At 46.5% G+C, this 27,810-nt stretch overlaps 1 protein-coding gene across 1 annotated transcript in view; it reads left to right on the top strand.

The window, feature by feature from the left end:
* Positions 1-8,446: 8,446 nt before the first annotated feature.
* LOC139382591 (protocadherin-16-like) overlaps positions 8,447-27,810 on the top strand; it is a 49,405-nt gene continuing 30,041 nt past the window's right edge. Inside the window, exons 1-4 of the mRNA XM_071126710.1 lie at positions 8,447-8,514; positions 13,669-13,751; positions 14,485-14,555; positions 23,976-24,164. Coding sequence (XP_070982811.1) covers positions 8,447-8,514; positions 13,669-13,751; positions 14,485-14,555; positions 23,976-24,164 — 411 coding nt within the window. The remainder of the gene's footprint in view (positions 8,515-13,668; positions 13,752-14,484; positions 14,556-23,975; positions 24,165-27,810) is intronic.

Genomic DNA, 27,810 nt, shown 5'->3' with positions numbered 1-27,810 from the left:
TTAGTGGCATATGTATTCATATGAGAATAGCTTCCCAGGTCCGATAGAGAGCCATGTTCATTAGTCTTCCTTCCAAAACCCCCTTCTCTTCTCTCTGAATCTATCATGTTATAACCAAACTATTTTTGTGTAGTCCACTAGTGATGGTATTTACTGTATAATGTTATGATGTATTGTATATTCTGTAATTGTTTAATTAGTTAGTAAATTAATGATTGAGCCAATTTGTGTATGGACGATTCATAGTAGAGGCTGGGTTCATGCAGATAACCAAGTATTTTACGATGTTCAGATGAGACTGACGAAGGTAATAATAATAATTAATTAATAGAAGACTAATTGATCAGATATTAAAGTTATATTCGGAAAATTATCTCTGAACGTTTTCCGTGGTGCCCCGACTTCCTAGTTAATAAAATGTACATGATTTGTTTAATCACGTAATAATAATTACAGAGAATTGATTTGATAAAATAACAGTCCTCATATTTATTGCTAAGTCAGAGACATAGTCTAAACCTTTTCTGTACTGTGAGTGTTTTGCTCTTCATGGGATTTAATCAAATTCTATTCTTTAAATGCTTACTGACAAGCAATAAAGGTTTGAGAGTGTAACAAATACACTGCAGGCTGTAGTGATGCTGACATGCAATCAATTACCATACAGTAAGAATCTTAGTGGATTCCACTTAATCATATTTGTTACAATTCCATGTTGCACAATCACAAATAATAATTAGGAAAGTACAAGGGCATGAAGTAACAACCACGCATATCCCATTTGCTGCAAAAGCACCTGTATGTTCTCAAATCGTAGTCTATGCATTCACTGCCTGGTTATATTTTGAGAAAACCTTCACAAAAATACAAGCTTGTGATTGTTAGAAAGAGCTTGGGTTGGTATCTAATATCCTTATCATCAGGAAATGAATTCCTTGGACCATGTTGATCATGTTCAGCTTTGTGTAGGAGAAGTGGTATTCTGCATCCACTTCATCAGCAATAACAAAGACGAATGCCATGACTGCCTTTGTTGCGTTTCCTAGAAACAGCAGAAGTTGTCCGACTTGCTGTCGGTGCATATGTACAGCACCTCCCCCGACTTTACTTCCGTTTACAGTCGGCTACTTTCAGCTTATCACTCAACACGCCCAATGTCTCCCTACAGCCAGGAGAGAGGGGGGGAGAGAGAGGTCTGTGCCACACCACAGATCTGGCTACATCTGCTGCTCTAAGGACCAGACCAGTTAGCCTGACTGTAAACTGCTGACCTCAGCCGAGCTTTACCCTACATCTGCAATGGACCTCTATATAGTGCAATACTTTTGGCCACTGGGCACAGACGTCAATTCAATGCCTATTCCACTTTGGTTCAATGTAATTTGATTGAAATGACTTGAAACAACGTTGATTCAACCAGTGTGTGCCCAATTGGAGGACTCTTCTAAAAAATAGTGCATATGTCTATGTATGTCTATGTCTACAGTATATCTATATGCCTGGAGCTGTCTCTATGTGTTTGTAATTCTATATGTACAATATACAACCAACTGTTTTGACATGCAAATGTAAAGCTCCTGAAAGATCAGTATTGCAGAATGGGAAAGATTTGCTTTCATGATCTGCCAAATTGTCAGAGCAGACAAGACACTCCAAATCTGATGTCTGGCATGTGGTGGTATACGTTACATTATAAGAGGTTATGTGTCCTGAGTGACACTCAAACTGCTTTGGTGGCAACTGCAGAACTACACAACCCTCTCCCGCTGTCCCACTGCCAGTAACCACCCACAGGAGTTTGGAAGATTGCAAAATCATAGGGCTCTACCTGTCCATACACCAGACCTGGTGAACGCTGAGAGGAGAGGAAGAGAATGGAGAGAAGGAAAGGGGAGTGTAGAGGAGGAGAGAGGAAGAACTCCAGCGTCATTGGAGCTGGCCTCCCTTGTGTGTTCTCTTCCACCTCATCAAACGGTTCTGTGGATCCGTGAGAACCAGAGACCCTATCTACCCTGTGACCTGTCACTTTACTTACCGCTTACAAAAAGTTATTAATCCTGCTATGATCTTTGCTCTGGTCTGAACTGACACGTTCTGTAGCATGTTAGAGGCAGCCAGTGGTGCTGACAGACACAGACACACAGCTGCCCTGCGTCTAAATTACCCAGACTGCCCAGCATCACACCTCCTTCACCTCCTTAACTACTCCTCTACAACCCAGCCAGCCAGCAGAACCAGGAAGGAGTATATCATGCCTGAGAGGGAGAGGCTGGGGCAAACTGGGCTGTGGAGTCAAGCATAGAGAACAGCTGCCCTGCGTCTAAATTACCCAGACTGCCCAGCATCACACCTCCTCCACCTCCTTGTGGCTGGACGGTGGAGCCTGGAGCCTGAGTGGCAGAGGGGTCTAATGGTAACCATACCCTGGAGCAGTAATGATGTGGGCTAGCGCCATGCTGCAGCTGCCTGCCTACCGTGGGTGGTGGGTTAGGGTTAAGATGAGTGGTGGGGAATAAGGGGGTTGTGGGGATGCCCACGGAGCTTGGCATACAGTAACACTAACACAGTTACACTACAGTTTCTTCAGCTTTACTTCCATGAAAAGAGTAAGTACCCTAACTGTTTTAAAAAGCTGTATTGAAGGATTGTACCACCAGCTTTCCTTCCCAGCGTTTTCTCCGCAGTATGACAATCTGTGAGGCTCTGTAAGCCATGTAATGGCCAACTGCTTTACAACTGTTGGTAATATTAAGCCCTAGGTATACGACAAGGCACCCAACCACCCGCTCTGGTTTCAAACTCCAGGTATAGAACAAGGCACCCCAACCACCCGCTCTGGTTTCAAACTCCAGGTATAGAACAAGGCACCCCAACCACCCGCTCTGGTTTCAAACTCCAGGTATAGAACAAGGCACACCCCTCCCCCGCTCTGGTTTCAAACTCCAGGTATAGAACAAGGCACACCCCTCCCCCGCTCTGATTTCAAACTCCAGGTATAGAACAAGGCACACCCCTCCCCCTCTCTGGTTTCAAACTCCAGGTATAGAACAAGGCACCCCCCTCCCCCGCTCTGGTTTCAAACTCCAGGTATAGAACAAGGCACACCCCTCCCCCTCTCTGGTTTCAAACTCCAGGTATAGAACAAGGCACACCCCTCCCCCGCTCTGGTTTCAAACTCCAGGTATAGAACAAGGCACACCCCTCCCCCTCTCTGGTTTCAAACTCCAGGTATAGAACAAGGCACACCCCTCCCCCTCTCTGGTTTCAAACTCCAGGTATAGAACAAGGCACACCCCTCCCCCTCTCTGGTTTCAAACTCCAGGTATAGAACAAGGCACACCCCTCCCCCTCTCTGGTTTCAAACTCCAGGTATAGAACAAGGCACACCCCTCCCCCTCTCTGGTTTCAAACTCCAGGTATAGAACAAGGCACACCCCTCCCCCTCTCTGGTTTCAAACTCCAGGTATAGAACAAGGCAGACCCCTCCCCCGCTCTGGTTTCAAACTCCAGGTATAGAACAAGGCACACCCCTCCCCCTCTCTGGTTTCAAACTCCAGGTATAGAACAAGGCACACCCCTCCCCCTCTCTGGTTTCAAACTCCAGGTATAGAACAAGGCACACCCCTCCCCCTCTCTGGTTTCAAACTCCAGGTATAGAACAAGGCACACCCCTCCCCCTCTCTGGTTTCAAACTCCAGGTATAGAACAAGGCACACCCCTCCCCCTCTCTGATTTCAAACTCCAGGTATAGAACAAGGCACACCCCTCCCCCTCTCTGGTTTCAAACTCCAGGTATAGAACAAGGCACACCCCTCCCCCTCTCTGGTTTCAAACTCCAGGTATAGAACAAGGCACACCCCTCCCCCTCTCTGATTTCAAACTCCAGGTATAGAACAAGGCACACCCCTCCCCCTCTCTGGTTTCAAACTCCAGGTATAGAACAAGGCACACCCCTCCCCCTCTCTGATTTCAAACTCCAGGTATAGAACAAGGCACACCCCTCCCCCTCTCTGGTTTCAAACTCCAGGTATAGAACAAGGCACCCCTCCCCCTCTCTGGTTTCAAACTCCAGGTATAGAACAAGGCACACCCCTCCCCCTCTCTGGTTTCAAACTCCAGGTATAGAACAAGGCACACCCCTCCCCCTCTCTGGTTTCAAACTCCAGGTATAGAACAAGGCACACCCCTCCCCCTCTCTGGTTTCAAACTCCAGGTATAGAACAAGGCACACCCCTCCCCCTCTCTGGTTTCAAACTCCAGGTATAGAACAAGGCACCCCAACCACCCGCTCTGGTTTCAAACTCCAGGTATAGAACAAGGCACACCCCTCCCCCTCTCTGGTTTCAAACTCCAGGTATAGAACAAGGCACACCCCTCCCCCTCTCTGGTTTCAAACTCCAGGTATAGAACAAGGCACACCCCTCCCCCTCTCTGGTTTCAAACTCCAGGTATAGAACAAGGCACACCCCTCCCCCGCTCTGGTTTCAAATCCTAACGTCCACATCTGGGTTTGGTCTTGTCAGTCAAAATGACTACCCTGCAATGCTCTGAACTCAAACACTCCAGTTAGTAATGTCCTTGATGTTTTCTTTCCCTGGGCTGAACCAGGGAGCAGCATGTGTATGAAAATAGAGGCAGGCTTGTTTCTCCCTCCTGACCCATTGTAAATAAACAGGTTAATACTCAGAGCAGAGACCAGCCATGTGTGTGTGAGACCAGCCCTGAGTCACTGAGGACCCTCTATCCCTCCAGCTCCTCTGGGTTAAACTCCATTCCACAGCCAGCTCTATATCTCTAGTTGAGTTTTTGTCATATTTAATTCTCTAGTCATAGTAAAACCTTCCTTGAGAATGATCCTTGAGATATTCTGTGCATTTTGGCGAGCAGGTCCACTTTACATGAGTACACACACGCGGCTTGTGTATCCAGTCTGCAGGTCGTTCCCAGGACGCCCCGCCATTCTCTTACCCTTCATCGCCCCTGCCTCCCCCTGCACCCTGTCTTTGAGGTGGAAATTGCAAATGGTTTTATAAAATTTTAAGTCAGAGCTACAAATGAAATATGTCTAGAGAGATTTTCCCTTCAGGGGCTGCTGGGTCTTAAGTCAAGTACTGACCGGGGGGTTAGTGGCACAACATGACTGTTAAAACACACCTGGATACATCCCAAATGGTACCCTATTCCCTTCATAGTGCCTTCATAATGTTTGAGTAGTACACTATATAGGGAATAGGGGGCCATTTAGGATGTAGTTACTTCCAAGGTGCTCACATTCCCACATGGTGATGTGAAGTAGCTTGTTCATGCTACTCCAGTACACAAACCTAAAGCTGTTAATACAGTATAAAGTAGCAACTGCTGTGATGTTTGTTAATTGTGTGTTCAAATCAAATGAAATCACATTTTATTTGTCACATGCTTCGTAGACAACAGGTGTAGACTAACAGTGAAATACTTATTTTTCAAAAATACAGAGTCAAAGATATGTGTGTGTGTGTGTGTGTGTGTGTGTGTGTGTTGCTGTGTGTTTTACTGTGTGTGTGTGTGTGTGTGTGTGTGTGTGTGTGTGTGTGTGTGTGTGTGTGTGTGTGTGTTGCTGTGTGTTTTACTGTGTCTGTGTGTTGCTGTGTGTTTTACTGTGTGTGTGTGTGTGTGTGTGTGGGTAGAGTCCAGTGTGTGTGCATAGAGTCAGTGCAAGAGAGTTACTGCAAAAAAAGGGTCAATGCAGGTAGTACGGGTAGCCATTTCATTAGCTATTTAGCAGTTTTGTAAGAAGTCTTATGGCTTTGGAGTTGAAGCTGTTCAGGATCCTGTTGGTTCCAGATCTGGTGCATTGGTACCGCTTGCCGTGCGGTTGCAGAGAGAACAGTCTGTGGCTTGGATGGCTGTAGTCTTTAAAAAAAAATGTGGGTGCTCTTCTGACAACGCCTAGTATAGAGGTCCTGGATGGCAAGGATCTCGGACCATGTGATGGACTGGTCCGTAAGCACTACTCTCAGTGTTCATGCATTTGTCATGCTCTCGATGGTGCAGCTGAATAACTTTTCGAGGATCTGAGGGCCGATGCCAAATCTTTTCAACCTCTCGACCCGCTCCACTACAGCCCCATTGATGTGAATGGGGGCGTGCTCGGCTCTCCATTTCCTGTAATCCACGATCAGCTCCTTTGTCTTACTAATGTTGAAGGAGAGGTTATTGTCCTGGCACCACACTGCCAGGTCTCTGATCTCCTCCCTATAGACTGTCTCATCGTCGTTGGTGATCAGGCTTACCACCATTATGTCTTCTGCAAACTTAATGATGGTGATGGAGTCATGCGCAGCCACGCAGTCATGGGTGAACAGGGAGTACAGGATTGGACCAGGCACGCACTCCTGAGGGGCTCCCGTGTTAGGGATCAGTGTGGCGGATGTGTTGTTGCCAACCTTCACCACCTGGGGATGGCCTGTCAGGAAGTCCAGGATCCAGTGCAGTATAGAGGGAGATGTTCAGGCCCAGGGACCTTAGCTTAGCTTGGTTTTGAACACGTAGGTGTTCATTTTGTCCAAGTGAGAAAGGGCAGTGTGGAGTGGAATAGAGATTGCATCATCTGTGGATCTGTTGGGGCGGTATGCGAATTGGAGTGAGTCAAGAGTGTCTGGGATGATGGTCTTGATTTGATCCATGACCAGCCTTTCAAAGCATTTCATGACTACAGATGAGTGCTACCTAGTGAGTGCTACAGGGTGATAGTCATTTAGACAGGTTACCTTGGCATTCTTGGGCACAGGGACTATGGTGGTCTGCTTGAAGCATGTAGGTATTACAGTCTGGGCCAGGGAGAGTTTGAAAATGTCAGTGAAGACACTTGCCAGCTGGTCAGCGCATGATCTGAGTACGCGTCCTAGTAATCCATCTGGCCCTGCGGCCTTGTCGTCCGGAACAGCTGGTGCTCTCACACATGGTTCAGTGTTGCTTGCCACTAAGCCAGCATAGAAGGCATTTAGCTTATTTGGTAGGCTTGTGTCACTGGGCAGCTTGTGGCTGGGTTTCCCTTTGTAATCTGTGATAATTTGCAAGCCCTGCCACATCCGACGAGCCTCAGAGCCAGAGCAGTAGAATTCAATCTCAGTCCTGTATTGACGCTTTGTCTGTTTGATGGTTCTTCGGAGGGAGTAGCGGGATTTCTTATAAGCGTTATTAGTGTCCTGCTCTTTGAAAGCGGCAGCTCTAGCCTTTGGCGCAGTGCGGTTGTTGCCTGTAATCCATGGCCTCTGGTTGGGATATGTACAGTGGGGAGAACAAGTATTTGATACACTGCCTATTTTGCAGGTTTTCCTACATACAAAGCATGTAGAGATCTGTCATTTTTATCATAGGTAGAGAGACGGAATCTAAAACAAAAATCTAGAAAATCACATTGTATGATTTTTAAGTAAATAATTTGCATTTTATTGTTTTGTTCGATTACGTCCATATTTATGTCCAAATACCTCCGTTTTGTTCGCGCGTTTAGTTCACTATTCCAAAGCCACAATGCGCGAGTGCAAAATCCAGACAAAAAGTCAAAAGAGTTCCATTACAGTTTGTAGAAACATGTCAAACGATGTTTACAAACAATCAATCCTCAGGGTCTTTTTATAATAAATCTTCAATAATATTCCAACCAGACAATAGCGTATTCATTACAGAGGAAAAAGAAGGAACGGCACCCGCGTGACCGCGTAGTAAACAACTGATTGGCCTCAGCCTAGTCCACTTGTTGAAACAGCTCTTATTCGACACCCTTCCACAATAGAAGCCTCAAACAACTTTCTAAAGACTGTTGACATCTGCTGGAAGCCTTGGGAAGTGCAATCTGGCCCCATAAACACAGCATACTGGATAGGCAATCACTTAAATGAAACTACAAACCTCAGATTTTCCACTTCCTGGTTGGATTTGTCTCAGGTTTTCACCTGCCATGTTTTTTAAATTGTATTTATTTCACCTTTATTTAACCAGGTAGGCTAGTTGAGAACAAGTTCTCATTTACAACTGTGACATGGCCAAGATAAAGCATAGCAGTGTGAACAGACAACAACCCAGAGTTACACATGGCTTAAACAATAAACAAGTCAATAACACAGTAGAAAAAATAAAAAGAGAGTCTATATACATTGTGTGCAATGTACACTGGAGTGATAAATGATCAGATGGTCATGTGCAGGTAGAGATACTGGTGTGCAAAAGAGCAGAAAAGTAAAAAAATAAAAACAGTATGGGGATGAGGTAGGTAAATTGGGTGGGCTATTTACCGATGGACTATGTACAGCTGCAGCGATCGGTTAGCTGCTCAGATAGCAGATGTTTGAAGTTGGTGAGGGAGATAAAAGTCTCTAACTTCAGCGATTTTTGCAATTCGTTCCAGTAACAGGCAGCAGAGAACTGGAAGGAAAAGCGGCCAAATGAGGTGTTGGCTTTAGGGATGATCAGTGAGATACACCTGCTGGAGCATGTGCTACGGGTGGGTGTTGCCATTGTGTCCAGTGAACTGTGATAAGGCGGAGCTTTACCTAGCATGGACTTTTAGATGACCTGGAGCCAGTGGGTCTGGCGACGAATATGTAGCGAGGGCCAGCCGACTAGAGCATACAGGTTGCAGTGGTGGGTGATATAAGGTGCTTTAGTAACAAAATGGATGGCACTGTGATAAACTGCATCCAGTTTGCTGAGTAGAGTATTGGAAGCTATTTTGTAGATGACATCGCCGAAGTCGAGGATCGGTAGGATAGTCAGTTTTACTACGGTAAGTTTGGCGGCGTGAGTGAAGGAGACTTTGTTGTGGAATAGAAAGCCGACTCTAGATTTGATTTTAGATTGGAGATGTTTGATATGAGTCTGGAAGGAGAGTTTACAGTCTAGCCAGACACCTAGGTACTTATAGATGTCCACATATTCTAGGTCGGAACCATCCAGGGTGGTGATGCTAGTTCTGTTATACTCACAGACATCATTCAAACAGTTTTAGAAACTTCAGAGTATTTTCTATCCAATACTACTAATAATATGCATATATTAGCATCTGGGACAGAGTAGCAGGCAGTTTACTCTGGGCACCTTATTCATCCAAGCTACTCAATACTGCCCCCTTGTCACCAAGAAGTTCATATAGCCGGTGACTGATGTGGTAAACTCCTCAGTGCCATCGGATGAATCCCGGAACATATTCCAGTCTGTGCTAGTGAAACAGTCCTGTATCTTAGCAACCGCTTCATCGGACCACTTCCTAATTAAGCATGTCACTGGTACTTCCTGTTTGAGTTTTTGCTTGAAAGCAAAAATCAAGATTGTAGAGCTATGGCCAGATTTGCCAAATGGAGGACTATGTGTACATGTTTGTACTGTGCAGTGTTTCTGTTTGTATGTGGATGTACAGTATCTCGTGTAGACGTAGGGAGTAGTTAACTATCTAGGCATCCCATCCATATTTCCTCTATACCTCTTCCCTCTCTGTTCCCCTTCATTTTCCCTCCCCTGTCCATAATTTCCCCAAATGTTTCCCTCCTTTCCCTCCCCTTCTTCCCCTTAAATGGCTTGCTGCTTTAATCACTCCCAGAGGGAGATGCCAGATGAAACACACACTGGCTGTTACAGAGGGAGGAGGATGAGAGGAGAGAGAAGAGAAGAGAAAGAGAGAGAGGAGAGAGGAAGAGAGGAAAGATAAACCTTACCCTCCAAGCCCTTCTTTGCACTCTGCCTCCTAGTTTCATTACACCCTGTCTTACATATTATCTCTCCTCCTTTGTTCCTTCATCCCCCTCTCCCTCTGTCTGCCGCTCCTGATGTTCCTCTGCCAATTATGTACCATATGGCACCCTTTTCATTGGCTGCATTTACACAGGCAGCCCAATTCAGATATTTTTTCCACTAATTGGTATTTTCATCAATCAAATCAGATCTTTTCAGATGTGATATTTTTCAGAGCTGATCTGATTGGTCAACAGAACAATTAGTGAAAAAAATATCAGAATTGGGCTGCCTATCTAAATGCAGGCGTAGTTCACTAGCCCTAGTCAAAAGTAGTGCACTATGTAGGGAATAGGTTGCCATTTGGGACTCAATCCTATGCTAACTATACCTGCTGCCAACCCAGTCCAGCCCAACCTCAGCAGGTTTATGTCAACACTACACAGTGGAAAATAAAAAGAGCACGTTCATGAAACCACTGTTTTTCTAGTAACCAATGCCTCAAGGTATCTCTACAGCTAACTCAGACATCTCCATGGCTTAAGACTGCAGAATCCATAGACACTCATGAGAAATGAGGGTCCTGGGTTTTTCCTAACCCTGGATGATTCCCAAATTGCATCCTATTCCCTTTTTAGTACACTACTTTCGACCAGGGCCCATGTGGGATGCAGACCTTGAGACCCAAAAAGGAAACCACTAACTGATCAAACCTTCAGTGAAGTCAACACTGAATTTAGTAGTCTGGTCAGAGAGGAATACATGTTTACTTGGTTATTCTTGGCTGTCATGAAAGTGTCATTGAACTATCATTGAAAGCTAGCAGAGCTCTGTCAGGCAGCCATCCAGTCAGGCAGCCAGTCAATCAGTCATTATTCATCAATAGCAATCGTCTGGTTGCGAGCCCAGACCAGAAAGGACAGTTGGAAATAATTTAAATGTTGAGAGGACAGAGCCTGAAGATGATAGTGTTTTCTCCCGACGACAGTATAGCAGTATACTTCTTGGACGGGACAGAGAGAGAGGTCAGTGCATCAGGGCTAAAGAAAGACGCTAACTGATGCTGACTTATATATGATGTTTTACAGAGGTGCCATAATGCAGACAGATTCATTTTAATAGACATCTGGGTGGACCAGACCACTTCACAAAGCTGGGAATGCATCCCAAATGGACCCCTATTCCCTATATAGTGCACTACTTTTAGCCAGGGCCCACCCCCCTATTCCCTATAGTGCACTACTTTTAGCCAGGGCCCATCCCCCTATTCCCTATATAGTGCACTACTTTTAGCCAGGGCCCATCCCCCTATTCCCTATATAGTGCACTACTTTTAGCCAGGGCCCATTCCCTTATTCCCTATATAGTGCACTGCTTTTGACCAGGACCCATAGAACACTGGTCAAAGTAGTGCACTATATAGGGAGGGAATAGGGTGCCATTTTAGATCATGTTCTGGTCGTGATGTCAATCAAAGTCCATTACTCATGGACTGTTAATTAGTAATCAGCAGAAGAACTCCCATCAGCCATTAGTTCTGTAATTATAAGGAATAAATGAACGAGCCAGAGGTCCCAAATGGGGAATCATTGCCCCCATTAGAAAAAACACTTAGATTAGACTACGTGATTTAATTATGAGGCATGGTGGGTGTGAGTGCAACGCTCATTTTAGGGCCTGTTATCTGATAAAGTGCAGTGGGACATCTACAGTAGTTAGATACAGTACTAACAATCATGACCAGAGATGTGCATGCTGTTGTTGGATGTATTGTAGTACAGTATACAGCAGTGGGATGGAGCCCAGGAGGCAGATGTCCCTGTTTGGGGTTTATACTTTCGTCTTTAGTGTGTAGCCTGCCTCTCTTCATTCCTCTCTTCCTTCCCCTCTTTCTCTATGTTTATCTCTCTTACCACCCAGCTGGTGTGTGTGTGTGTGTGTGTGTGGGGGGGGGGGGGGGGGGGGGGGCAAAGCTGTTGAGCCCTTAGCTGTTGGTGGTGTGTATCATGGTGGGGAGCTGTGTTTCTGCTGGGGGCTGTTGGACTGAGTACCTGCTGCTTTGGAGTTAAAGGCTCAGTGAAAGAGGCTGAGAACTGGGCAAGGTTTCCCTCTCCCTTCTCCTCCTACACCTCTCGTCCCTACATCCTCTCCCTCTCTCCTCTTCAGAAGTGATGCCAGGATAATACAGCTGGGAAAGCTCATAGGGTTTCACTGTCCAGATTTCACCATCCGCCTCTCTCTCCCTCCCTTCCTCTCTCTCTCTCTCAAATACACACTCTCTCTTTCTCTCTTTTTCTCTTGCTTGCTCGCTCGCTCTCTCTCTCTCTCTCTCTCGCTCCCCCTCTCTCTCTCTCTCTCTCTCTCTGTCTCTCTCTCGCTCCCCCCCTCTCTCTCTCCCCCCCTCTCTCTCTCTCTCTCTCTCTCTCTGTCTCTCTCTCTCTCTCTCTCTCTCTCTCTCTCTCTCTCCCCCTCTCTCTCTCTCTCTGTCTCTCTCTCTGTCTCTCTATCTCTCTCTCTCTCCCCCTCCCCCTCTCTCCCCCTCCCCTCCCCTCTCTCTCTCTCTCTCTCTCTCTCTCTCTCCCCCTCACCCTCTCTCTCTCTCTCCCCCCCCCCTCTCTCTCTCTCTCTCTCTCTCTCTCTGTCTCTCTCTCTCTCTCTCTCTCTCTCTCTCCCCCCCTCTCTGTCTCTCTCTCTCTCTCTCTCTCTCTCTCTGTCTCTCTCTCTCTCTCCCCCCCCCCTCTCTCTCTCTCTCTCTGTCTCTCTCTCTCTCTCTCCCCCTCCCCCCCTCTCTCTCTGTCTCTCTCTGTCTCTCCCTCCGTCTCTCTCGTTGTGTTTGTGCTTTCCTATTTCTCTGTCTGCTAACTGTCTCAATATCAATCCATCCATCTGAACCTCAGCTCTTTAGGGACTAGTACAATTGCAGTCTTGATGGATTGCGCCAATGAATCTGTCACATTAATCTACACATGGGACATTGACCATTTGTGGTGAGAAGAGACGAGTCTGGAGAGTGTCATTCTTAGAACAATAATGTGTGTTGTCATCCTAATGTGTAGGGAGACCCCCCCCCCCTCTCCCCCAAAAAGCATTTAATAAATAAATAAATAAAATACAAATACAAATGTAGGAACTCAGTCTCAACTTACTATAGTAAAAGCACAAGGTGCAAATTCCACATTTGGTTGTTTTCAGTCAATTAACCCATGTCATATTAGATTTTTTTTATTCCTGAGTTAGTTTAGCAGCCAGCTATGTAAATGTGTTATTGGTGAATTAAAGGCCGAGGAAATGAACTGTTAAAACATTTCTCTCCGCTGTCTAGAGGGGGGCCACTAAAATGTTTTGTGGTTAAGGGGGGGTCATGGCCCCCACCCCGTTTAAAAGTTGTCCATCCCTGGTATAATGCACTGTCTCTGTCCCTATATAGTGCACTACTTTTGACCAGGGTCAATAGGGCGCTGGTCAAAGTAGTGCACTATACAGGGAGGGAATAGGGTGCCATTTCAGATAATGTTCTGTTCGTGATGTGAATCAAAGTCTGTTACTCATGGGGCGTGTTGTGAAAATATGGACCGTTAATTAGTAATCAGCAGAAGAACTCCCATCAGCCATTAGTTCTGTAATTATAAGGAATAAGGGAACGAGCCAGAGGTCCCAAAGGGGGAATCATTGCCCCTATTCGAAAAAACACTTAGATTAGACTACGTGATTTAATTATGAGGCATGGTGGGTGTGAGTGCAACGCTCATTTAAGGGCCTGTTATTTGATAAAGTGCAGTGGGGGAAATGTTTTCTCTAAACATTATGCAGTTTTCATCACATCTCCTGCCTATGTACTAGTTCTACTCAGTGGACAACTACAGTGGTCATGTCTCACTGAGACTTCCTTCCTTTCACTAGGCTGGTAGAGGGCCTGGACCTCTGAGCCCCCAGTAACACTCTGTTCCTGTGTGAGCACAGGGGGGCCATCCAGGGGTCCTTCCAGACCTTCAGACCCTCAGACACTAAGTCAGACCACAGAGCCACAAAGAGTGTAGATCGCGGTCTGGCGTTCAAATCCTGCTGCTCTCTCTCTACCTTTTCTCTCTCTCTCTCTCTCTCTCTCTCTCTTTTTCCCAATAGAAATGTTACTCATGTAGCTTGGGACAAAACCACCAAATCAGGGCATCTGCTGCCAAACCAAACAGACCAATGATGGAGTGCATGTGCAGCGCGGCATACCAACTGGCCAATTAACACACACATTAGCCAAAAGCTCCACCCACAAAAACATGCAAACTTCAGAGCTTAAATATATTACCCAATAGGAGGCCAACATCAGTGTAGAGAGAGAGAGAGAGAGAGAGAGAGAGAGAGAGAGAGAGAGAGAGAGAGAGAGAGAGAGAGAGAGAGAGAGAGAGAGAGAGAGAGGTTTGATGGGGACCCCAGGTTGTGTTGGCTTATACCAGAGCCCTCCATGGTCATAGCTCTACACCATGTATTACCTCTACTCTCAGACCTCTACTCTCAGACCTCTACTCTCAGACCTCTACTCCCAGACCTCTACTCCCAGACCTCTACTCCCAGACCTCTACTCCCAGACCTCTACTCCCAGACCTCTACTCCCAGACCTCTACTCCCAGACCTCTACTCTCTGACCTCTATTCTCAGACCTCTACTCCCAGACCTCTACTCTCTGACCTCTACTCCCAGACCTCTACTCCCAGACCTCTACTCTCAGACCTCTACTCTCTGACCTCTACTCTCTGACCTCTACTCTCTGACCTCTACTCTCAGACCTCTACTCTCAGACCTCTACTCCCAGACCTCTACTCTCTGACCTCTGTTCCAGCTCTGTCCACACTGGGGTCTGCATCAGGACTATGTAATGGTAGTAGCAGGGTTATACGAGGTCACACATACTGTACTACTGGAAAGAAGGCTCCATACAGCAGGAAGCTAATGGGTGAACTGAAGAAGAACCGCACAGTTCCCAGTTGTCTTTGGATCCTTCTTCAGCTTGTTTAACTGAACACCCAGCCAAAAGTGAATCTCTCCCCAAACTCTTTATCTCCCTCTTCTCCCTTTCTCTAACTCGCTTTTCCTCTCTCCTTCTCCCTCTGGCTCCTCACTCCGCAAACTCTCTCGTCACCTGTCCCTTTTCTCCTCTCCCACTCACTTTCCACCTCCCTCTCTCCATCTCTCCAACCCCAGTCCTCCCTATCTCTGCCTCGCTTCATAAGACATCTCCGACTAGGCTCTACTCTGCTCTTCTCTCACACTGAGTGGAGACAGAACTCTGCTGGCTCCCGACCATCATCTAACAACTCTCCTGCCTTTGAACTTCTAATCCAATAAAAAGGGAATGTTTGCCCAACACAGCAGCACCACAGTGGGCAGAGCAAAGACCCAGAGGGAGGGGAGAGAAGCCTGAACAATACAAAACCGACTCAGAGGATCACAGTACCAGGCTATGTCCCAAATCCCCTAATGACCCCATCCCCTATATAGTGCACTACTTTGAAAAGGACACATAGGGTTCTGGTCAAAATTAGTTCACAATGTAGGAAATAGGGTACCATTTGGGATGCAGACAGAGTATCAGAGTACAGCAGAGGTCACTGTAGAGGGGTCAGGGGATGGTGATATCAGATACCTGTTAATTTTACATGGGAAAGTGTGGGAACTCTCATAGCCTGGTTACCAGGTCTGTATGTAGTTCTCTTCTAGCCTGGTTACCAGGTCTGTATGCAGTTATGTTCTAGCCTGGTTACAAGATCTGTATGTAGTTATGTTCTAGCCTGGTTACCAGGTCTGTATGTAGTTCTCTTCTAGCCTGGTTACCAGGTCTGTATGTAGTTATGTTCTTGCCTGGTTACCAGGTCTGTATGTAGTTATGTTCTAGCCTGGTTACCAGGTCTGTATGTAGTTATGTTCTAGCCTGGTTACCAGGTCTGTATGTAGTTATGTTCTAGCCTGGTTACCAGGTCTGTATGTAGTTATGTTCTAGCCTGGTTACCAGGTCTGTATGTAGTTAGGTTCTAGCCTGGTTACCAGGTCTGTATGTAGTTATATTTTAGCCTGGTTACCAGGTCTGTATGTAGTTATGTTCTAGCCTGGTTACTGGGTCTGTATGTAGTTATGTTCTAGCCTGGTTACCAGGTCTGTATGTAGTTAGGTTCTAGCCTGGTTACCAGGTCTGTATGTAGTTATGTTCTAGCCTGGTTACCAGATCTGTATGTAGTTATGTTCTAGCCTGGTTACCAGGTCTGTATGTAGTTAGGTTCTAGCCTGGTTACCAGGTCTGTATGTAGTTATGTTCTAGCCTGGTTACCAGGTCTGTATGTAGTTATGTTCTAGCCTGGTTACCAGGTCTGTATGTAGTTATGTTCTAGCCTGGTTACCAGGTCTGTATGTAGTTATGTTCTAGCCTGGTTACCAGGTCTGTATGTAGTTATGTTCTAGCCTGGTTACCGGGTCTGTATGTAGTTATGTTCTAGCCTGGTTACCAGGTCTGGATGTAGTTCTCTTCTAGCCTGGTTACCAGGTCTGTATGTAGTTATATTTTAGCCTGGTTACCAGGTCTGTATGTAGTTATGTTCTAGCCTGGTTACCAGGTCTGTATGTAGTTATGTTCTAGCCTGGTTACTGGGTCTGTATGTAGTTATGTTCTAGCCTGGTTACTGGGTCTGTATGTAGTTATGTTCTAGCCTGGCTACTGGGTCTGTATGTAGTTATGTTCTAGCCTGGTTACCAGGTCTGTATGTAGTTATGTTCTAGCCTGGTTACTGGGTCTGTATGTAGTTATGTTCTAGCCTGGTTACCAGGTCTGGATGTAGTTCTCTTCTAGCCTGGTTACCAGGTCTGTATGTAGTTATGTTCTAGCCTGGTTACTGGGTCTGTATGTAGTTATGTTCTAGCCTGGTTACCAGGTCTGGATGTAGTTCTCTTCTAGCCTGGTTACCAGGTCTGTATGTAGTTATGTTCTAGCCTGGTTACCAGGTCTGTATGTAGTTATGTTCTAGCCTGGTTACTAGGTATGTATGTAGTTATATTTTAGCCTGGTTACCAGGTCTGTATGTAGTTATGTTCTAGCCTGGTTACCAGGTCTGTATGTAGTTATGTTCTAGCCTGGTTACTGGGTCTGTATGTAGTTATGTTCTAGCCTGGTTACTGGGTCTGTATGTAGTTATGTTCTAGCCTGGCTACTGGGTCTGTATGTAGTTATGTTCTAGCCTGGTTACCAGGTCTGTATGTAGTTATGTTCTAGCCTGGTTACTGGGTCTGTATGTAGTTATGTTCTAGCCTGGTTACCAGGTCTGGATGTAGTTATGTTCTAGCCTGGTTACTGGGTCTGTATGTAGTTATGTTCTAGCCTGGTTATTGGGTCTGTATGTAGTTATGTTCTAGCCTGGTTACCAGGTCTGTATGTAGTTATGTTTTAGCCTGGTTACCAGGTCTGTATGTAGTTATGTTCTAGCCTGGTTACCAGGTCTGTATGTAGTTATGTTCTAGCCTGGTTACTAGGTCTGTATGTAGTTATGTTTTAGCCTGGTTACCAGGTCTGGATGTAGTTCTCTTCTAGCCTGGTTACCAGATGTGTATGTAGTTCTCTCCTAGTCTGGTTACCAGGTCTGTATGTAGTTCTCTCCTAGTCTGGTTACCAGATCTGTATGTAGTTATGTTCTAGCCTGGTTACCAGGTCTGTATGTAGTTATGTTCTAGCCTGGTTACCAGGTCTGTATGTAGTTAGGTTCTAGCCTGGTTACCAGGTCTGTATGTAGTTATGTTCTAGCCTGGTTACCAGGTCTGTATGTAGTTATGTTCTAGCCTGGTTACCAGGTCTGTATGTAGTTATGTTCTAGCCTGGTTACCAGGTCTGTATGTAGTTATGTTCTAGCCTGGTTACCAGGTCTGTATGTAGTTCTCTTCTAGCCTGGTTACCAGATGTGTATGTAGTTCTCTCCTAGTCTGGTTACCAGGTCTGTATGTAGTTCTCTCCTAGTCTGGTTACCAGATCTGTATGTAGTTATGTTCTAGCCTGGTTACCAGGTCTGTATGTAGTTATGTTCTAGCCTGGTTACCAGGTCTGTATGTAGTTAGGTTCTAGCCTGGTTACCAGGTCTGTATGTAGTTATGTTCTAGCCTGGTTACCAGGTCTGTATGTAGTTATGTTCTAGCCTGGTTACCAGGTCTGTATGTAGTTATGTTCTTGCCTGGTTACCAGGTCTGTATGTAAATCTTTATCCAACACCTGTGACTGACTCATTGTCAATGAAATTCAAGAACAAGAACAGTTGGCTGAAGCCCACATATACTTAGCTGTTGTTTACAAGCGTTTGAACAAGACAGCGGCTGATTGGCTAGTGTCTACAGGTTGGTTTGTATTGGGTCAGAGTTCACTCCGCCTCTGTAGCATCGGCTAAAGTTCAGAGGTCAAATCATCAGCTTCACAGACCCCTGACTGTGTCCCAAATGTCATACCTATACTCTAGTTAGTGCATTGCTTTTGATCAGACCCACTATATATGGAATAAAGTTCCATTTGGGACGAAGCCCTGAGCCTTATTCCATTAGCTGGAGGAGAGTGGAACTGTGACGTTAGTCGATGATGGAACCATGGATTCAAGATGGAAATGTATAACACAACACACATGTATCCCTGCCAAGGCTGGAACTGAGCTGCACTGTTAGTTAACGTAAGTACAGTATGTTTTCACCGCTGTGACTATGGCTGTGTCCCAAATGGCACCCTATTCCCTATATAGTGCACTGCTGTTGACCAGAGCCCTATTGGGGAATAAGGAATAGGGTGCCATTTGGGACCCATACTGTATAAAGGGAAGGAACGGTCTGGCTGTGATTATAATTATAACAACACAACACCAGATACCAGATTTAAATACTCAGCATTGCGACATGGTAGGCGCATGGTGAGCGGACATCAATCTTAATCACATGGTTCTTATTAGTCTTAGCACATTGTGAGTGATTTACACCTTCCCCTCATCTCGTTCTCTCCCTCTTCCGCTTCCCCTCTCTCTCCCTCTCTGTCTCTCCCTCCATTTCTGTTTCTCTATCTCTCTCACTGTGTGTGATTTACCACAGCTCTTTCCATCAGGACTTTTTTTATGAACGCCAGAGACGTAATTCTATTGGGTTAATCCTCCTCGTCACTCCCAGTTGTCTGTCTGTCTGTGGTTTGGCTAATTATTCTGCCTGCGTCCCAAATGGCACCCTATTCCAGTATTCCCTATAGTGCACTACTGTGCCATTTAGGAAAATACATTCTGTCTCATTATTAACCAAGCCTGTCCAGCTGAGTGGAGATGTTATGCTGTCATCTTCTTGCCTGCATCTGAAATGGCATCCTATTTTCTATTTAGTGCACTACTTTTGACCAGGGCTCATAGGGCACTTTGTAGGGATGGGGTGTTATTTGGGACACATCTCCTGGACAGGCAGACCTAGTCCTCAGCCTCAGCTCACTCACCTAGAATGAGAGAAGAATAGAGATTCCAGGTCCCCGTAGAGTTGAGATCATTCTGATTGCTCTCCACAGGCGTAGTATTGTGAACGTTTAGGGTTCTATATCAATTCTATTGTACCTTCATTATAGTACAACAACATAAAACTCCTCTGCATTTGGAGCTAAATGTATGGTTACGTTTAGAGGGTTGAGTTTAGAGCAGGGTTATTATAGTCAAACATCCACTGGATATGTTTGTCAATGTGTGTTTCCCTGAAATCAAGCGTGGAGAGATTGTAGATAACAGTTGGATCAGTACATCTATCTCTACCATGTATAACGGGAATCAGGCTGGTGAGATTGTAGATAACAGTTGGATCAGTACATCTGTCTCTACCATGTATAACGGGAATCAGGCTGGTGAGATTGTAGATAACAGTTGGATCAGTACATCTATCTCTACCATGTATAACGGGAGTCAGGCTGGTGAATGCATTCTGAACTGGAGGTGAACCTGTCCACATGCCTCCTATTACTCCTGATATCTGTCTTCACAACATACAACAGCCTCATAGCTCCCAATCCCTGGACCAGATTAGCATTCAGTTTTATCCATTCACCTTTGAGGCAGAGCTGTGGTGTGTGCGTGTGAACTGTGGAACTCCAGGTCCTAGTAATACTGTTCCACTACTCCACTGTCCATCCAGGCTATGCAGCCAGGAGACCCTCACTATTTTTGTGTCTGGCACTTTTTTTAATGCTATGCTACAGAAGAGTGTTTTCCCTCCAGCTTCAGTATTGCGCTCATATGAGAGTAGCGAACTCTATAGCCTCTACCTCTGAAATCATAGTTCCATTCTTTCCCCTCCACTGTAAATCCCAGGTGCATTCTACCAGTTCATTTGTCAGCCCTCATATCATAAATATTTAATGTGAGTATTGTACAGGTGCCATTTTTTATGACGGTGGTATTGGCTAGGAAAATAAACATTCCTCCATGCCTGGTTGTGGCTGAAATGGAAAGCTACGTTTGTGTCTCCTCATATAGCTCTCTCTCTCTCTCTCTCTCTCTCTCTCTCTCTCTCTCTCTCTCTCTCTCTCTCACACACACACACACACACACACACACACACACACACACACACACACACACACACACACACACACACACACACACACACACACACACACACACAAATCAAGCCGTCTCCTACAGTAAGCCACGACCAGTACTCAGTGTTTAACTTGTCCAGGTTCAGTCATGCTACTGTGGTGAGAACAAGAGGGAGCAGTGCAGTAGATAATATAATATTGAAGCTACAGCTTCAGGCCTAGAGAGTTGCTGTGTTTTAACAGAGATGCTCACCTCTCCTCAACAAGCTCCCGGTCTCTGACCCCTCCTGTGGTTTACTAGCCTTCTCTTTGGTGTGTGTCTCTCTCTGCCAACATCACAGGGTCTCTTGCTGGCTCTCTCACTGTCCTTTGGCTGTCGTTAGGCCAAACACACACACACACAAAAACACACACATGTATGCACACATACACACATACAGCTCCGTACAACCATACAGAACAGAGATCCTGTTTCAGTTGAGAATCATCATCACCTCGTACACTCACAGGAGCCAGGGCCAGGCCAGGACAGAGAAGTGTGTGCTTTTGATAAGCATGGCTGGCTGTATTTTCCTTGGCCCAGTCTCTCATAGCTCTCTCCTAGCTGCCCTCTTAGGCACAGAGCAGCCATACTGCAGTAGTAGTAGTCGTACTTTCCTTCCCAGAGTGATCCCCCCCCTTTTTTGAGATGGAAGGAAGAGAGAACTCTAATCAACTTGTGAGGCTTAACCCCATCTGTAATCTCTTTCTAGCTGCGATCCCGAGCCAACACTTGCAAACGATTACCCTGCCAGTACCCAGGAGGCTCTCTGATTGGCTTGTTTGGTTAGTCTAATCCAGGGAACTGCTACAGTCTCCTCTCCGCGGCTGACTAGTGGCTGGCCGGGGAGTTGGGCTGAACTGAGTGGAGGTTGTCTGTTATGAACCCACCAGCCCCAGCTCTCAGCTGTCTCTGTACTGTAGATGTGAGGTGTATTAGAACCAGACGTTGAGGGGTAGAACGTTAGAGTTATAATGTGGTGAGGCAGGGAGGCAGTGAGGCGTGCTGTGGGGGGTACACTGCTGCTCCCCAGCCCTCCCTCCCCATCCCCCTCCCTCCCCATCTTCCCTCTCTCCCTGTCACTGGGCTGTTCAGACAGACGCCACTCCACTTCTGAACCAGCCTGGCTGTCTCTACTGCTGGCATCTCTCCCGGCTAAACGCAGGCAGTACTGGGGAAGTCATCCTCTCCTCCCCCCCTCCCCCAGTGCCTCGTTCTATCAGAGGAGGCGGTTTGGCTTGTGCTCCAACTCAGATAAACAACACAGACGAGAAGAAAATACTCCCTCCAACAACAACCTGGTGTCCTGTACTGTTACTGTTATTGTTACTGTCCTGTACTGTTTCTGTCCTGTACTGTTACTGTTACTGTTCTGTACTGTACTGTCCTGTACTGTTACTGTTATTGTCCTGTCCTGTACTGTTACTGTTACTGTTACTGTCCTGTACTGTTACTGTTACTGTTACTATCCTGTCCTGTACTGTTACTGTTACTGTTCTGTACTGTACTGTCCTGTACTGTTACTGTTACTGTTACTGTTATTGTCCTGTCCTGTGCTGTTACTGTTACTGTTATTGTTACTGTCCTGTACTGTTACTGTCCTGTACTGTTACTGTTCTGTACTGTCCTGTCCTGTACTGTTACTGTTACTGTTATTGTCCTGTCCTGTACTGTTACTGTTACTGTTACTGTTCTGTACTGTACTGTCCTGTACTGTTACTGTTACTGTTATTGTCCTGTCCTGTGCTGTTACTGTTACTGTTATTGTTACTGTCCTGTACTGTTACTGTCCTGTACTGTTACTGTTCTGTACTGTACTGTCCTGTCCTGTACTGTTACTGTTATTGTCCTGTCCTGTACAGTTACTGTTACTGTTACTCTTCTGTACTGTACTGTTACTGTTACTGTTACTGTTACTGTTATTGTCCTGTCCTGTACAGTCCTGTACTGTTACTGTTACTGTCCTGTACTGTCCTGTACTGTACTGTTACTGTCCTGTACTGTTACTGTTACTGTCCTGTACTGTCCTGTACTGTTACTGTTACTGTCCTGTACTGTTACTGTTACTGTTCTGTACTGTACTGTCCTGTACTGTTAATGTTACTGTCCTGTCTTGTCCTGTCCTGTCCTGTACTGTTACTGTTACTATCCTGTACTGTCCTGTACTGTTACTGTTACTGTCCTGTACTGTCCTGTACTGTTACTGTCCTGTACTGTCCTGTAGTGTTACTGTTACTGTTACTGTCCTGTACTGTCCTGTACTGTACTGTTACTGTTACTGTCCTGTACTGTCCTGTACTGTTACTGTTACTGTTTCTATCCTGTCCTGTCCTGTACTGTTACTGTCCTGTACTGTTACTGTTACTGTTCTGTACTGTTACTGTTACTGTTCTGTACTGTTACTGTTATTCTTACTGTCCTGTACTGTTACTGTTATTGATACTGTCCTGTACTGTTACTGTTATTGTTATTGTCCTGTACTGTTACTGTCCTGTACTGTTACTGTTACTGTTACTGTCCTGCACTGTTACTGTTACTGTCCTGTACTCTTACTGTTACTGTCCTGTACTGTTACTGTTATTGTTACTGTCCTGTACTGTTACTGTCCTGTACTGTTACTGTTACTGTCCTGTATTGTCCTGTACTGTTACTGTTAGTGTTACTGTCCTGCACTGTTACTGTTACTGTTACTGTCCTGTACCGTCCTGCTATGTACTGTCCTGTACTGTACTGTACTGTCCTGTACTGTACTGTTACTGTTACTGTCCTGTACCGTCCTGCTATGTACTGTACTGTACTGTACTGTCCTGTACTGTACTGTTACTGTTACTGTCCTGTACCGTCCTGCTATGTACTGTCCTGTACTGTACTGTACTGTTACTGTTACTGTCACTGTCCTGCACTGTCCTGTACTGTTACTGTTACTGCCACTGTCACTGTCCTGTACTGTTACTTTTACTGTCCTGTACTGTTACTGTTACTGTCCTGTACTGTTACTGTTACTGTACTGTACTGTACTGTACTGTTACTGTTACTGTACTGTCCTGCACTGTCCTGTACTGTCACTGCCACTGTCACTGTCCTGTACTGTTACTGTTACTGTCCTGTACTGTTACTGTTACTGTCCTGTACTGTTACTGTTACTGTTACTGTTACTGTTACTGTGCTGTTACTGTTACTGTTACTGTTACTGTCCTGTACTGTTACTGTTACTGTTACTGTTACTGTACTGTACTGTTACTGTCCTGTACTGTTACTGTCACTGTCCTGTCCTGTACTGAACTGTACTGTTACTGTCATGTACTGTCCTGCTATGTACTGTCATGTACTGTCCTGTACTGTCCTGTGTGGGTTCTCGTTCATACTAGTGGTACTATCCAAAATTATCCCACAGGGTACATGCTGAAATACATTGGTCTAACTAGAAGGGTCATTTTCCTGAAGTCAAATTGTGTGCTTGCTTCAGCTGTCCAAAAGTAATTTATGGTAGTGGAATAATAGTATTTTTTGAAGTCAACATTCAATGTCCTCCAAAAAGTTAGTGAATATTTCCTTATCTTGTCTAGCTCCTAAGATTCTTGTGTCTTCATAGGCGTAACAGTGAAAGATCCCCTTAAGACAAACTGTCTAACCCAGACATCCTTTCTTTTATCTCCCTCTCTGCAGGTGACAGCGACAGATGCGGACGGTGGCTCCTTTGGCTCCATCAGCTACTCTCTAGGGTCAGGCATCAACAGTGCTGTCCCCTCCCAGTTCTCTGTAGGGACGGAGACAGGACAGATCTGTACCAACGTGGATCTGGACAGGGATCAGGGACCAACCAGCTATGACTTTACCGTCACCGCCGTGGACGGGGTGAGTCTCCACACATCTCCTACTGTATCTCTCCACCCTCCTAATCTCTCCTTCCCTCTGCACTCTTCCCTCCATTTACCCTCCACTAACCATCTCTCCCTCCACCTTCCTCAACCTCTCCGGAACAAGTCCAGCAGTGGACTTTATTCTTTATTATGGAGTTTATTCTTCTCCCCTCCTCCATATCTCTCCACCCTCTTCTCTCTCTAGACCCACTTCTTGACTATCTCTCCACCCTCTTCTCTCTCTAGACCCACTTCTTGGCTATCTCTCCACCCTCTTCTCTCTCTAGACCCACTTCTTGACTATCCCTCTACCGTCTTCTCTCCCTAGACTCACTTCTTGACTATCCCTCTACCCTCTTCTCTCCCTAGACTCACTTCTTGGCTATCTCTCCACCCTCTTCTCTCTATAGACCCACTTCTTGGCTATCTCTCCACCCTCTTCTCTCCCTAGACTCACTTCTTGGCTATCCCTCTACCCTCTTCTCTCCCTAGACTCACTTCTTGGCTATCTCTCCACCCTCTTCTCTCTCTAGACCCACTTCTTGGCTATCTCTCCACCCTCTTCTCTCTCTAGACCCACTTCTTGGCTATCTCTCCATCCTCATCCAATGTCTGCATTCCCTATATAGTCCATTCCTTTTCACCAGAGCCCTATGAGAATAGAGTGGCATTCTAATCTCTCCCTGTGATTACATTAAACCCCTGACAGTGATCTCTTAAAGCAGTGTTTTTCACAGTGTTTATAACAGCAGGGTTAAAAGAAGAAAAACTCCAGTACACTGGTAATATTAATGCTTCCAACAATTGAATGGATCTTTTTAACCGACATTTCACAGCAGGGTTCACAGCAGACAAATAGCTAGCAGAACCCTGGCTATTAGACGCAGCTATAGAGCCAGAGCCAGGATAGCTAGTAGAGAGGGGAGTAGCTCCCCAGCCAGGCAGAGCAGAACACAGCAGAGCAGCAAATCTGTCATTAGTGCAGCCAAATAAAATAGTCTGAATGAGTCTGCCTGGCAGGGCTGTGTTGTGAATGAGACTCCCTGGCAGGACTGTGCTGTGAATGAATCTCCCTGGCAGGACTGTGCTGTGAATGAATCTCCCTGGCAGGGCTGTGCTGTGAATGAATCTCCCTGGCAGGGCTGTGCTGTGAATGAGTCTCCCTGGCAGGACTGTGCTGTGAATGAGTCTCCCTGGCAGGACTGTGCTGTGAATGTGCCTCCCTGGCAGGGCTGTGCTGTGAATGTGCCTCCCTGGCAGGACTGTGCTGTGAATGAGTCTCCCTGGCAGGACTGTGCTGTGAATGTGCCTCCCTGGCAGGGCTGTGCTGTGAATGTGCCTCCCTGGCAGGACTGTGCTGTGAATGTGCCTCCCTGGCAGGGCTGTGCTGTGAATGAATCTCCCTGGCAGGACTGTGCTGTGAATGAATCTCCCTGGCAGGACTGTGCTGTGAATGAATCTCCCTGGCAGGGCTGTGCTGTGAATGAATCTCCCTGGCAGGGCTGTGCTGTGAATGAATCTCCCTGGTAGGACTGTGCTGTGAATGAGTCTCCCTGGCAGGACTGTGCTGTGAATGTGCCTCCCTGGCAGGACTGTGCTGTGAATGTGCCTCCCTGGCAGGGCTGTGCTGTGAATGAATCTCCCTGGCAGGACTGTGCTGTGAATGAATCTCCCTGGCAGGACTGTGCTGTGAATGAATCTCCCTGGCAGGGCTGTGCTGTGAATGAATCTCCCTGGCAGGACTGTGCTGTGAATGAATCTCCCTGGCAGGACTGTGCTGTGAATGAATCTCCCTGGCAGGACTGTGCTGTGAATGAATCTCCCTGGCAGGACTGTGCTGTGAATGAATCTCCCTGGCAGGGCTGTGCTGTGAATGAATCTCCCTGGCAGGGCTGTGCTGTGAATGAATCTCCCTGGCAGGGCTGTGCTGTGAATGAATCTCCCTGGCAGGACTGTGCTGTGAATGAGTCTCCCTGGCAGGGCTGTGCTGTGAATGAATCTCCCTGGCAGGGCTGTGCTGTGAATGAATCTCCCTGGCAGGGCTGTGCTGTGAATGAATCTCCCTGGCAGGGCTGTGCTGTGAATGAATCTCCCTGGCAGGACTGTGCTGTGAATGAATCTCCCTGGCAGGACTGTGCTGTGAATGAATCTCCCTGGCAGGGCTGTGCTGTGAATGAATCTCCCTGGCAGGGCTGTGCTGTGAATGAATCTCCCTGGCAGGACTGTGCTGTGAATGAATCTCCCTGGCAGGACTGTGCTGTGAATGAGGCTCCCTGGCAGGACTGTACTGTGAATGAGTCTCCCTGGCAGGACTGTGCTGTGAATGAGTCTCCCTGGCAGGACTGTGCTGTGAATGAGGCTCCCTGGCAGGACTGTGCTGTGAATGAATCTCCCTGGCAGGACTGTGCTGTGAATGAATCTCCCTGGCAGGGCTGTGCTGTGAATGAATCTCCCTGGCAGGACTGTGCTGTGAATGAATCTCCCTGGCAGGGCTGTGCTGTGAATGAATCTCCCTGGCAGGACTGTGCTGTGAATGAATCTCCCTGGTAGGGCTGTGCTGTGAATGAATCTCCCTGGCAGGACTGTGCTGTGAATGTGCCTCCCTGGCAGGGCTGTGCTGTGAATGAATCTCCCTGGCAGGACTGTGCTGTGAATGTGCCTCCCTGGCAGGGCTGTGCTGTGAATGAATCTCCCTGGCAGGACTGTGCTGTGAATGAATCTCCCTGGCAGGACTGTGCTGTGAATGAATCTCCCTGGCAGGACTGTGCTGTGAATGAATCTCCCTGGCAGGACTGTGCTGTGAATGAATCTCCCTGGCAGGACTGTGCTGTGAATGAGTCTCCCTGGCAGGACTGTGCTGTGAATGAATCTCCCTGGCAGGACTGTGCTGTGAATGAATCTCCCTGGCAGGACTGTGCTTTGAATGAATCTCCCTGGCAGGACTGTGCTGTGAATGAATCTCCCTGGCAGGACTGTGCTGTGAATGAGTCTCCCTGGCAGGACTGTGCTGTGAATGAGTCTCCCTGGCAGGACTGTGCTGTGATAGCATCCTGTAGCGCCACACTCCAAATCATACTTGAAAGTTAAAGGGTAGAAATTAATGGAAATCACTGCAGTCATGGTAAAACAATCAGATAGAGAAGAGAGAGTGATAGAGAGAGAGAGAGAGAGAGAGAGAGAGAGAGGGAGAGAAAAATGCATACAGTCAAGCAGACTGGCAGACAGACAGACAGAAACGCAGGCAGGCAGACAGTCAGTCAGACAGACACAGACAGACACAGACAGACATGCAGACATTCAGACATACAGTCAGACAGGCAGAGAGCAGTAATATTTAATAAGTTGGACCGCTGCTTCCCCTCCTCCCTCCTCCCTCCTCCACCCTCTCATCAGTCCAGCCAAATGAAAAGCCTGCTCTGTATTCTGTTCAGAACGAGCCGCCAGGGAAACAGAGCTCTCTGCTCTGTGGCAGTAGCGAGCCCTCTCAACCCCCACAGATCCTGACAGATTGCTGTTTCCCTGGGGAAGCTATCAATCCGTATCCCTCCACCAACCTGCCAGGACTAGATTTCAGAGTCCGACGTTTTTACCAGGGTTCCTGCTGATTTGAACTCTCTCCATTAATGTGGTCAAATGTGTTT

Source organism: Oncorhynchus clarkii, chromosome 24 (genome assembly GCF_045791955.1).
Source record: "Oncorhynchus clarkii lewisi isolate Uvic-CL-2024 chromosome 24, UVic_Ocla_1.0, whole genome shotgun sequence".
NCBI classification, from domain to species: Eukaryota; Metazoa; Chordata; class Actinopteri; order Salmoniformes; family Salmonidae; genus Oncorhynchus; species Oncorhynchus clarkii.
The sequence above is the reverse complement of the archived record's forward strand: the minus strand, read 5'-3'. Positions and strand labels throughout refer to the sequence as shown.